The sequence below is a fragment of the Volvox carteri genome, assembly GCF_000143455.1.
Source record: "Volvox carteri f. nagariensis unplaced genomic scaffold VOLCAscaffold_76, whole genome shotgun sequence".
Taxonomy (NCBI): domain Eukaryota; kingdom Viridiplantae; phylum Chlorophyta; class Chlorophyceae; order Chlamydomonadales; family Volvocaceae; genus Volvox; species Volvox carteri.
This window is the reverse complement of record NW_003307619.1, coordinates 474464-486985: the sequence shown is the minus strand read 5'-3', so window position 1 is coordinate 486985 and position 12522 is coordinate 474464. Positions and strand designations below refer to the sequence as shown.

Here is a 12522-nt window from a genome sequence, read left to right as displayed (position 1 = left end):
CGCCGGCAGCTCCCGCTCACACGCCTCCAACAATCGCAGAGCCGCCTGGCTGATGATCATACTGGGGCTAGGGCCAGCGCCAGGATTGGAGCTAGGGATAGCCTTAAGCTTGGCGGATTCGGCCGGCGGTGCTGACGGCAGCGGCGGAGCCGCTGCCGCTGCGGAGGTGGTGGCGCCGCTGGACACCGCCGCCTTCGCCTCCTTCGCCCCCTTCGTCTCCTTCGTCTCCTTCGCCCCTTTTGCCTCCTTCGCCTCCTTCGCCTCCTCTGCAATCCGCAGCCAGGTAGCGTCCGCAGCCAGCATGTTCAGCGCCACCCAGCCGCCCCAACCGGTGCCCACCAACACCAGCTTGGACGCAGCCACCTCCGGGCCACGCATGTACGACACGGCGGCTTCAATGTACGGCACTGCACGGGATCGCGAGATGGACGTGGGGATGGAGGGAATGGGATAGGTGGCCTTGTGTGGTGGACACAGGGGCCCCCACTGGGGACCGCATGTGCTGGGAAAAAGCCAGAGGGCGCGCAGGGCTGGGTGGGTGGGGGAAAGACGAACCACGAACGAGTGAAGCTGCTGCCAGGGCAAGAGTATACCAGGAGTAGAACTGACCAAGAGGCGTTCTTGAAGGCGGCGACCTCGAGATGTGTGTGGGGGGATAAATCCTCGTGCATGGGGTCATATGCTTGGAGGGGTGCCCGAAAGCAGGCCTCGCATCACACAGCGCACGTCGCATGGCGGCCGCAACTGCCATTGGCTTGCATGCGTGTAATGCCACTAACCTAACCTAACCTAGCCCTCTCTTCCCCTTTCCCGCCTCCACGTACCAACTGCTGCCGAGTTTCCCCTGCCCTCCTTGCTCATCCAGCCGCTCAGGCGCTCGAAGGTGGGCTTGCCTGGCGGCCACAGGGGTCCCCGCCAGCTGTCCTTGCCGCCGTTAGAGAGGTCGGGCATCAGCACGGGGGTGCCAGGGCCCACCAGGGAGGCTAGCAGGTCACATACCTGCGCACGTGTGCGTGTGTGTGGGGGGGGCCGTGTGTGGGGGGTGCGTGTGTGTGGGGTGCGTGTGTGTGGGGTGCGTGTGTGTGGGGTGCGTGTGTGTGGGGTGCGTGTGTGTGGGGTGCGTGTGTGGATACATCCTTCTCATGCGTTTTATGATACCTATGTATTTCGGACATACAGCCTTCGGCTGGCCCCCCCCTGGGGCCCCCGGCTTGTACCGGGCTGGCCTGCCACACCTCAGGCGGGTTACCCAATTCAAGGTGTGACGCACTCACACATACACACATACACTACATAAGTGCAATTTAACGGAACATTTAGATAACTCCGAATTGAGATGTTATGTCCCTCTTCAACATTAATTAATTAATTTCTAATGAAGCGGAACTTGCATTAAAAGAGCGTCTATGGGAATGCGTATATTAGATTCTACGACGTTGCGAGGGTGTATGCGCCCAGCCCCTTCCCCAGCCCCTTCCCCAGCCCCTTCCCCAGCCACTTCCCCAGCCACTTCCCCAGCCCCTTCCCCAGCCCCTTCCCCAGCCCCTTCCCCAGCCCCTTCCCCAGCCCCTTCCCCAGCCCCTTCCCCAGCCCCTTCCCCAGCCCCTTCCCCAGCCCCTTCCCCAGCCACTTCCCCAGCCGCCCACCTGCTTGCAGCTTTCCTGCGTATCTGGAGAGCCCGTCCCGAAGGCGTCGTGCAGGAAGATCACGCCCAGGCCCGCCGGTGGCGCGGGGATACCAGCTGGATCAGAGCCCACCAGCTGAGGTGACCCACGGGTCAGGTAGCAGGTGTTGCCCTGCAGTAAGACGCGGTGGTGTGTGTGTGTGGAACACCAGGGGGGGAGAGAGTGCTGTGCGGGGACATTTTTTTAACCCCCTTCGGGGAAAGCTCCGCTCCGCCCGTTGGCGCACAGAGCACAGTGCAAAGAATACCTAAGGGCAGCAGTCCAGATCTAAGCCGTGCCATAAAAAAAGATGCCGCTGCGTGACGGGTAGTAAGTAAGGCGCGGAAGGGTGGGGCGAGCAAATCACCCCCCGCACCTGACCGGGCATCGTGACCTCCCGCCCCAGCAGGGGCTGCAGGGCTGTTAGCAACGGGCTGTAGACGGGTATCTCCACCTTGCCGAGCAGCTCCTCGGCCAACCTCTTGGCTGGTTTCGGGGCGGGAGGGGAGGAGGGCGGAAAAGGGGAATTAAGGGGGGAAGAAGGTTAAGAGCACCAGTGGCAGCAGTAGCAGTACGGATAGCAGGAGTACCGTGAGCAGCAGCAGTAGCAGCAGCCGGAACAGCCAAGTGAAGTTATCTGTGGCTTTGTGACTGCCGTACGGCCTTTTCCCCCCTTCCGCCTCGTCATGTCAAGCGTCGGTGAGATTTCCATTTCCTTCCCCTACGCCTTTTCCCCCCTTCCGCCATTCGTCCGAGTACGGACACATTCAGCTGACCCCTTCAGCAGCCGAGCCCACCCGCCCTTCCCCCCCACTAACCCACACACCCACCCCAGCAATACCCGCCCCTCCCCTCCCCCCCCAAAACTTTGCCCCCCTTCCCACCACACCCCGCACCCCCCATGAACCCACTTACGGTCCACGGGCTTGTAATGCTCCCCCCGGTAAACCCAAATGGAGCGACCCGAGCGCCACACCACCACACCACCCGAGCGGGCCTCCACCGCGTCGCAGACCTGGGTCGGGGCGAGCCACGCAGGTTTTCAGAATAGCACCCAAGGGTTTGGATGGGTTGGATCGGTCAGGTGGGGCGGGATTTTCTGGGCGGGGTTGTGGTTATGTGCGATCACCAGCAGACCCGATAGGAGGCCGTGGCTGGTCACCTTAACAACAACAACAACAGCAGCAGCAGCAGCAGCAACAACAACAACAACGACAACGACAACAACAACAACAACGACAAGGACAACAGCATCAGGGTGCCGCGGCGGCTCTTGACTGACCCTCGCCTACTTGCTCCGCAGCTCCCTCATTCCCCCACACGCACCACAACCAGCACCCCCCCCCAAACAAACCCAATCCGCTATTCCACAGAGAATGGAGCACCGGGTCAGACAGCCGCTTGAGGGCTGCTTGATTATAGATACATCGTCGTGTGCAGTAATCTATTACAGGTCCCACGTATTGATACACACATCATCAACATGGTCACACACACACACCCTGAGGGCAACCGCCCCCCCCCGGGGGGGTTACGGCTGCGGCCAGGCAGGTCGGCCAGGGATCTCCCCTCTAGTGACCAACCAACCCCTCATTCCCATTCATCCCCCCCCCCAACCTGCAAGCGCGGGGAGCCAGCGGCATGCACACCTGGCGAATGTACGGCAGGTACTTCTTTGCGATTTTCCGTTTGTCACGTATTCTCAGCTTGACAATCTCATGTGACCTCCAGGCCATCAACATGGTGTTGAACACGCCGTTGGTCAGACCCGGGGAACCTGCATGGGTGTGTGTGTTTCACATGCCGGGAGGCCGGACGACGGTGGCGGTGACGGTGGCGGTGACGGTGATGGGACCGGAGGGGGGAGGCGCGCGGGGGCGGGGGACGGGGAGCGAGGTCTTTTGATATAGGAGACGAGAACCAATTCACATAATGACGAAGAAGGTGATGGCGAAGGAGGTGATTATAGTGATGCAAGGAGCTAAAGGTCAACTGCCGACGTCCAGGACTAAAGGCCAACTGCTGCAGAGGTCCAAAGCAATAGGGGACAAATGACCGAAATTACGGAAGCCCGAACATCCGGCCCCCCCCCCACACACACACGCACACGCACACGCATCACCAAAAAAACCAAATTACCGACATTTTGTTGAGGGCGGGAGAGCAGGAGGTCAGGGGGTATCCAAATCGATAGTCCTTCAGGGTCGTACTGTGATGTACGGCCCTGCAGTACAGTCCCAATACCCTAGATGTTCTCTAGTTCTCCTCACCCAAAGGAATCTCCGGTATAGGTGCGGCCTTGGCGCCGGACAGCACGGTCTCCATCAGCCGCAGGTTGAGCTTCTGGCGGGGTGTGCGGGACGTGCGTGATGTGAGGGGGGAGATCGTGTGCAAGGCATCGCGGAGGGGTGGGGGGGCTGGGGCTAGACGCGGGTGTAGAGGATTCGGAGGAGGGTTGCCGGTGGAGGGGTTAAGGGTCTTGACGATACGGAGGAGCCCAGGAGCAGGAGCAGGAGCAGTGGAGGATGATGCATACACACATTTGAATTCAAATCCATATGGGCCCCTGGGAGGGGGGTTTCAAGGGGCATGGGGCGGTGGGGGGGGGGACATAAGACGAGGCTCCGCACTGGAGCCGCGAGGGAGGAGCAGGGAATCGTGTGTCTGTGCGCGTGTTGAGAGGAGGGGGAGAAACAGCAAAACCGTGTGTTGCAGCCGTGTGCAACAATGTGCGGTTTGGGTCTGCAGGCACACACTGTCAGGCTGGGACGAACCCCCACAGACAGTAGACAGACAGACAATCAGACAGACAGACAGACAGACCACATGCAGGAAAACAAAGAGAAGTGTACGACAATAAAAATAAAACTGACATACACAAACAGACCCAAGGCGACGAATACATCGAGACATGGAAGACAGATATACAGACAGACAGACAGACGGACAAGCAAATAAACAGGCATACACGCGAGCGCGGTCATCAAAGACCCCACCCACCGGTGGCAGGTTGTGGCTGAGCCGGGGTCCCCCCAGTGCTAGTCCGTTCCTCACGTCTGTGGCGGGGGCGTGTGAAGGGGAGGTGGCTCTGCCGGGGCTGCTGGGGCGGCTGCCTGCCTGGAAGAGGGGCCGAGGAGGGGGGGGAGGAACTGACAGACCGCAAAGTGTGTGCGTTATTATAAATAATAATCAGAAGTTTAACATGCTGACGTTCATGTACATACACCAGCCCCCCACCGCCATGGCCCCGAACCACCATACTCGTAAACATATTCGTCCCGCGCCCAGTCCCCTCCGGCCCCCAGACACACACACACCCACCCACCTCCCCCCCATCCCCAACCCACACCCCACCTTCCCCCCCATCCCCCACCTCCCCCCCCATCCCCAACCCTCCCCCACCTGGGCCCCAAGCTCAACTCGCAGGTCCCGGACCCGGTCACCCAAGGAAAACGTCTCCTCGCCCTCGAACTCCCCTTCGTCGTCCTCATCGCTGTTGTCCTGGTCGTCGTCTTCCAGGTCATCACCGTCATTCCGCCGCGCTGCAGCCCCCGGTGCTCCTCCCATCGGTTGTCGTTGTCGTTGTCCTTGTCCTTGTTGTCGTTGTTGTCGTTGTTGTTGTTGTTGTTGTTGTTGTTGTTGGCGCTTGCGTGCCTGATGTGCGGCCACGTACTTGGCCGCCTGCCGGGACGCATGCTCCTGTACCGTTTGCGACTGCAGCGAGGCGCGGGGTGAGGGAGGCCGGTTTCACGTGCAAGAAGGAACCAACGACCAACTGCCAACTAAAATCCAAAGCCGCAAGCTGCTGTAGGAGTTTATCAAAGCAATGGCTGTCGGAGAGGACACGCCGGCATGTGTGTGTGTGTGTATGCGTGAATGCCGGTTTTGTTGGTTGTGTTAAGGTCTGGAAAGCAATCTGGCGCAAGAAGCAAAGGATCAACAGACGATGGGTGAGGGTTGGGGAGGAAAGCAAAATGAGGGGCGGGGGGGTGAGAGGGAAAAAGCAAACGGCATCGTCAGGCAAGGCAAGACACACATAGCGAGCTTCGTGTGTGTGTGCGTGTGTGGCCGGCGGGGGGGTCTGCAGTGTCAAGAGCCCAACGACGGAGTGAACCTTCCCCCGGTACGGTACAAATTGCGTTTTGAACACGGGACCAAAGCCTGATTCCCCCGAGCTGCGCGTGCGTGGATGCGGCAAAGTCAGAGCAGTCGTGCAGGTGCTGCACGGGTGTGTATGTATGTCCCTGGGCGGGCCTTTGGTAGTGGAATTCCTCCCTATCGACCTCTTTTATCTTCCAGGGTTACACATATTATATATGTACATACATATATACACACACGGACACATACATACATACATACGTACACACATACACACACAGAAAGCTTCGATTGCTTTGCCCGCACCGCCCACCCACCTGGCCGCCGCCCTTCGCCCTTGTGTTCGCCCTCACCGCCGGCATCTCCTTCACCGCCCTTTCCCGCTCCTTCACCTCCTCCCGCTTTCCCTCGTCACCCTCCAGCCCATCCTCCTCTTTTCCTCGTGTGCGCCATTGCGAGCTGTACAGCCTCCGCTCCGCCAGCCTAAACTCCCGGTTCACCGCCGCGCGCGCCTCGCCTCGTGTCCCCCGCTGCAAGGAGACCCGCACGGACTCGAGCCGGTTCTTCTGAATCGCCAGAGGGCTCTGGACGGAAGGATGAAGGGAGGAGACGGAAAAAGACAGGGGAGAAAGAAAGGGTGTTTGGGGAAGGGAGGGGAGGGGAGGGGAAAACCTGGGAAACCGGGGGAAGACCGGCAAGGCGGGGCGTGTCGGGTGGAGGTGGAAAGTTAGTATTTTTTTCTAGGAGGATGGTGTTAAGGAGGGAGAAGGAGGAAATGGACACTCGGGCCATTACCCTGACCAAAGGGGGAAGTAGGGACATTCGCCGACATTTGAAGCGATGTGCTTCGCAGAGCCAAAATCCAACACCCACCAGGTTTACGCCTGCGTCTTCTAGAGACTGCTTGTGAATATTGATGAGCTCCCGGGTGCTCGTGGCGGTTTCTGCAGAGCTTGGTGTCGCTGAGTCCACAAAGAGCGTTCGACGGGACCCGTGCATCCGACGTTGCTCTTGCTCCTGGTCCGGCAAGCCGCCCGATTTTTGATTGGCTGCGACGCATGCTCTGGTGCTGCGGGTTTGCAGCAGTCTGGACGCGAAGAAAGTTCTGACATTTCGTTTAAACGACGTCAGCCCACAGTGCATTAGACGCCCTAAGTTCATAATGATGCACACAAGACACAAATATAAAAGCTGTCCCTCTTTAGTAAGCCGGCAGGGGTAAGCAGGAACCCAGGAAAGCCTCTATCCAACCACGCCGCGACCATAATGTTGCATACCAACATGACCTTTCATCGTTCAGAACTTCGCAGTGATTTTAAACAGAGTATTTGTGTAACTTTCAGTTTCAGTCTACCTGCCTGCCTCGTGTCTGCCACAGTTTATCGTCACGACAAAGACGTTGGCCGTTAGAGTTGCGACTGTGTCAAACCATTTCCAATTTTTTTGTAGTCTTATGCGTTAAGTAGTTCTGTTTTGCAAGATCGTGACGAAAACGATTACTACTCAACTAACAGTTGGCTCCGCCGGCTGGCTGGGCACGAGCTGAGCATGGGAGAAGCGCAGACAAAAATCCATGTTGTACCTTACTTCCGAACCGTTTGCCATCTTAAATCCAGTGCATCATTACTTAGGATGGGGCCCCGTGCTGTCGCCACTGCTTCAGCGTACCTCCACCTTTGGCACCGGGCGGACAAGCCCGGCGAACTAGCAAATGTAAGGATTTTGACCTTATAGGCTTCTGCAAACTTGCGGCTTGTAAATGGTGTCGGCAAGGCCAAACACCTTTCCTGCGTATCGTACAACTGTTTTCCCAACCCCATTCGTTCCTAGGACGCGATGCTGGCTGCCTGCCTGCTCCTTGCATCTAAAGTCGAAGAAGTAGGTGACAGGGCGATTTCATTTGGCGTATTGGTCCGGCCACCGTTGGTCACGAGATTTAACGCGGGTTGTGGGTCGCCTGTCGCCGCCCTATCCCATTCCACCCGCCGGGCTTAGCTTATCTACTTCGCCCAATCTGCTGTGGCGTGTCGCATTTAGCATCTTCCAGTGCGGTCGCCTAACCCCCCTATCATCCACATTCCTGCTGTGATTTGTTCCATCGACTAGGACGGGGCATAACCGACCAGCCTAGATCCCACCACCCAGATGAATCCTCCTTCTGATCAGCCTCCAGTGCAATCCCACATACGGTATTAGTCCCTGTCGACAAATGCCACCCACTTTCAAGGGAAGGTTTGCACGCGTGACCCATTTGATATAACGTCCTGTGCCCAGTACCCTGATGCGCCCTGCTGGCTGCATAGCCAGGCGCCATAGTCGCACGCCAATAATAGTCAGCCGGGACACCGACAACGCGGTGATTTGCTGCCGTCCACTTTTTTGAGTCACAGCAAGTCAAATTTAACCAACGCCCTACCACTAACAGCCCTACAGCTACCAAACCCTACCACGCCCTACCAAATTTAACCACGGGCTCGCGTTGCTAATTTCTCGGGCTTAGCAGGCAAAATGGAGGCCTAGGAGCACAGCCTTTGCAAAGTAGCCACGCAACGACAAAGACACAAGGCGTGAAAAGGGAGCAACGTTTAATGCGAAAAAAAGAACACCGAGTCCTGCGGGGACTGACAGAGGCTGTAATGAACAGCGCGATCGCGAAGAGCTGCGAATAGGCTTACCGGCACTTTGCCCTACACGAAAAGCTCAAGCTCTCAAGCGCGCCACTTTTATGAAGCACCGGCACGTGTGCCGCAGACTACCAACAGGATGTACCTACCCCCCTCAACCCCATCCCCCCAGCAACACAACACCTTCCCACCCCATCCCACGTCCTCTCCGTCCCGCCCATACCGATACGCAAGCACAATTACACAAACAGGGCCCTACCCCGATCCAGGCCTCGAACCCCCAGCGCCGCGCCTCTATATTATCCCAACTGGATTTCCCCCCCTATGTCCCATACCACGACCAGGCCGCAACCTCCAATAACCACCTCCTCAATGTAGTCAAGATTGTGAGCCACTTGGAGAAGGAACTCCCACTCCAGCGAACCCACACGTTACCTTTACAGTCCTCGCCCCATCGGGCCCCCGGGGAGCAGATGCGGTCAGGTCGCGATGTTGAGGGGGGCGAGCTGGAGGCAGAAGGTCCGTATCAGCGACCCCCGCATCAAGGGCAATGCCTGGCTGAAGGGGGGTCCCTGATGGACTCCAGGGCAAACCGAGGGGGCCTGCCCTTGACAGCCAGCAGGCAGGACTCGGAAAGTGGGAACCGGGGACGACAGGATTCCGACGCCCCGGATGCCGCTGCCGCTGCCGCCGCCGCCGCCGCAGCGGCGGAGCTGCTGCTGCTGCTGCCGGCGGCTCCGCCGCCAGATGCTCTTCGCGAATGCGTGCTGCGCTGCGAAGTTTTAGTCGGACCGGAGTATTACGCCGCCAAGCAAGCCATGTTGGATGCGGAGCAGCGGTTGCTGCGGGCGTTACAGTTCCGAGTGGCAGTTCCACAACCCCACGCACTGCTGCTGAATGCGGCGCGCTGCGTTCGGATGCCCGGCGGTGTGCAGCGCCTGGCTCTGGCGATGCTCAACGACTTGTGGGCGTATACGGACTTTTGCCTGCTGTCGCTGCTGCCGGCGGAGGCGGCGCCAGGACCGGCGCCTGTGGAAGATGCGGGAGGGCGCAGGGGGATCATGGAGGAGGGCGTGCTGGCGGTGGTGGAGGCCGCGGCGAGGCTGTCGGGCTGGGTGGTGCGGGTGCCGAGTCATGCACGTGACGCGGGGCTTCATTGGTGGCAGCTACTTGGTGCAGCCCTGGACGAGACGGGCATGGCGGTGTGGGTGACGGCGGTGGTGGAGGCGTGCACCGCATGCCATGCTGCAAGAGAGGCCGCGGAGAGGGGGTTATCAGCGGATTTCCGTCGGGGTGAGGCGGCGCCCAATCTTTCCAGGAGGAGCTGATTGGCGTCGGTGGATAATGGACGCGGCAGTGGGTTGCTGGCGAGGGCCTGGTAGTGGCGGCGTCTTGTGTGGCGGCTCGCCGTATGCGCGGTGGTGAGCGGGACACGAACTCGGGCAGGGCTTGACCGCTTGGCAAGACGGCGCTCCGGATGGTGAGTGGCCGCGGTGCACCTTGAAGGTGAATGGAGCTTCGGAGGTCAGGGAGGGGGCGGGACACGGCGGCAGGCAGTGAGTGGCTGGCGGGAGAAACAACAGGAGGATCAGGCCTATTCAGGGGGGATCCGCTGATGATGATGCAATGACACGTACACAGCACGAAGGAATTTACACGGTGCGTTTGGCGTCATAGTTCCGTTAAGAAGGATTTTTTGGAAACAAAGCTTCACAGGGGTCCTTTCTGCGTGAACTCTGTACCATACCTGTGCATGGCGTAACGCACCAGGGGATGGCTGGATAGTCGCCGGTGATTATAAGGAGGCTGTGCGCCTGACTGATGAGGGCACGGGCGAGACGGGGCGCATCTCCGCACAGTAGGAGGTGACGTTGCCACATTTATTTGGCGGTTTCTGCGGTGGGTGGAGGATTGGAGCTGTCGGGCTCCGCTAACGGTTGCCTGGTGGCGTGCAACTAAAAGAGGGCACCGCGGTGCTATGCCACGCCGTTACACCGCTTCAGAGTGTTTTGCAAACGCGCACTGGTTGAGATGGTATGAGAAGGGGCCAGCCCTGCTCACCTGGTCCGGCACGTCTGCAAACTGGTGGTCGTGAGGTTCGGTCGTTGGGTCGATTTTGAAGGTCGACATACACCACGAGTTGACACAAACGTGTTTGTTAAGTGAAGTGAAGTTTTAAGTCAAGGTTCCATTGTTAGTTAGTCGTCCTTTGTATCGTTTGTTTTCTGTATCCTGTTTAGTGCGGTCTGAATTGGTCACCCATGTACGATTGCGTCGTACATCGTCGTACACATGGCTATGCTGGCCGTAGCATGGCATCCAGTGTATTTTTTTCCGTAATATATTACGGTTCCGTAATAAAATGGCATATTTGCGTTCTGCGCTCCGTCATAGACCATGGTAAAGGCCTGGTACGGTCGTTACGGAGCCGGGGCGGGCCGAAGGCCCCCAGAGACGTTCTATTTTAGTATAAATAAGTTATAAATGAGCGATGGGGCCCAAGAAATTAACTACTATAGCTGGTCAGGGTAGCGTCAAAGCATTCCTGACCACCGGCAGGCCAAAATCCAGTAGCGGCGATGCTGGTAACACTTCAAACAATATAGTGAGTACAAGAGAGACATTAGAACCAGATGACAGGGCGCCTCCCGCACGGCGCCACGCTTCAGCCAGTCAATTCCACCATCAGCCAGTTGCAGGCCAGGAAGCAGCTCAGGCGCACCAGGCTAGACGCCCGGAGCCGGTTGTATCACCATCGAAACGACGTAAGCTCAATGAGCCATCGGCTGGCTGTGCTGGGGCAGGTCCATCAGGCACACTGCCAGCGATGCGGCCAGCAACGCGGCTCCCGCAGCCGAGCCCGTGCGCGTCTCCAAGCACATCTCAGCAATCTGTTGAGATCGTTGCAAGCCCTCTGCAGCGGCAGCACCTTGAGCTGCTCGACCAGCGAATGAGGGAGGAACAGCGGCAGGAACAGCAAGAGCAGCAGCAGCAGCAGCGACCCCGTCCTAAGCCGGTCCCAGCCACAGCGGCAGGGCGCGAGCGCACCGCAGCTGCAAAGCGCGCCCGCGAGCCTGCAACGGTACTGGAGAAAAGAAAGCGCGACCCGCAAGGTGCAGGCAGTGGTGCCGGTGCTGCCGATGCTGCTGTCGGAGCTAGGGTCGCGCTTTCCGCCTAAGCCCCTGCTCGAGGCCTTCTCCATCGTGTACCCGCAGTACTGTCTCACTGGTGGCGACAAGAAGGACGCGCTCGCCAAGCTGAACACCATCAAGGAGTTCTATGGCAAGCTGCGGCCTGGCCCGGGTGGTGGTGAGGTGCCGGCGATGCTAGACGCCCGAAAGCTTAGCGAGCAGGCCACAGCCTTCATCACCGCCATCAAGACAACCAGTGAGACCATGCATGCTGAGTTGCGCCGTGAGCAAAGCGATGGCAGCGACGAGGACTCAAGCAGCGACAGCAGGAGCAGCGGTGGAGTAGGAAGCGGCAGCGGCAGCGGTTCTGGTGATAGCAGCAGCAGCAGCAGTAGCAGCAGCAGCAGCGGTGGCAGGGGCAACGGTGGTTCCGATGTGGGGGCCGCTTCTCGCAGGCGCAGGGCATCCCGCAAGCGTGGGAAGGGGAAGAAGCGGCGTCATAAGCAGAGGGAGAGGTTTCCGTCCGCCACGGCCTGCTGGCGACGGCTGATGAGCCCCGCTGGGCAGGCCATGGCCATTTCAGAGTTTGCAAAGCTGGCGGAGATTGTGTTTGTGATGGTGCCAGGGTCAGTGGAGGATGAGAGGCGGTTCTCAGCAATGTCTTTCGTCAAGAATAAGCACCGCAACCAGCTTGATAAGCATCTGGGCCTGTCCTTGCGTATGTTTGCCCAGGACTTCTACACCCGCTCATCCTTCCCGTATGACAAGGCGGTGGAGAAGTGGCTGCAGAGGGCTGAGAAGCGTGGCCGTTACATGCACAATTGACGAGTTTGCTATGCCCTGGGGCATTGTACTGGCTGTGGTGTCGTGGTGAAAACGAATGACATAATCCTGAACGCATGTGGCAACGGACGGAAACAGCTGAGACTTTAATGAAATATTTATTAAATATGTGCTGGTGTATCAGGTACCCTGTGTGGGCAGGGGGGGTCTGGGGGGGCT

The 12522-nt window shown here is 58.8% G+C and overlaps 2 protein-coding genes across 2 annotated transcripts; both read left to right on the top strand.

Annotated features, from left to right (window-relative positions):
- Positions 1–8490: 8490 nt before the first annotated feature.
- On the top strand, positions 8491–10251 carry VOLCADRAFT_98742 (uncharacterized protein; the record flags this gene model as incomplete). Its single annotated transcript, XM_002957610.1, has 4 exons — positions 8491–8505; positions 8734–8908; positions 9095–9682; positions 10160–10251. The coding sequence occupies 4 exons, from the start codon at positions 8491–8493 to the stop codon at positions 10249–10251; spliced, it is 870 nt and encodes a 289-aa protein (XP_002957656.1).
- Positions 10252–11022: 771 nt separating this feature from the next.
- Positions 11023–12466, top strand: VOLCADRAFT_107758 (uncharacterized protein; the record flags this gene model as incomplete). The annotated part of the gene is made up of 3 exons (XM_002957609.1): positions 11023–11154; positions 11605–11776; positions 12289–12466. 3 exons carry the CDS (start codon positions 11023–11025, stop codon positions 12315–12317), a joined length of 333 nt encoding a protein of 110 aa, XP_002957655.1. The 3' UTR covers positions 12318–12466.
- Between the last annotated feature and the right edge of the window lie 56 nt (positions 12467–12522).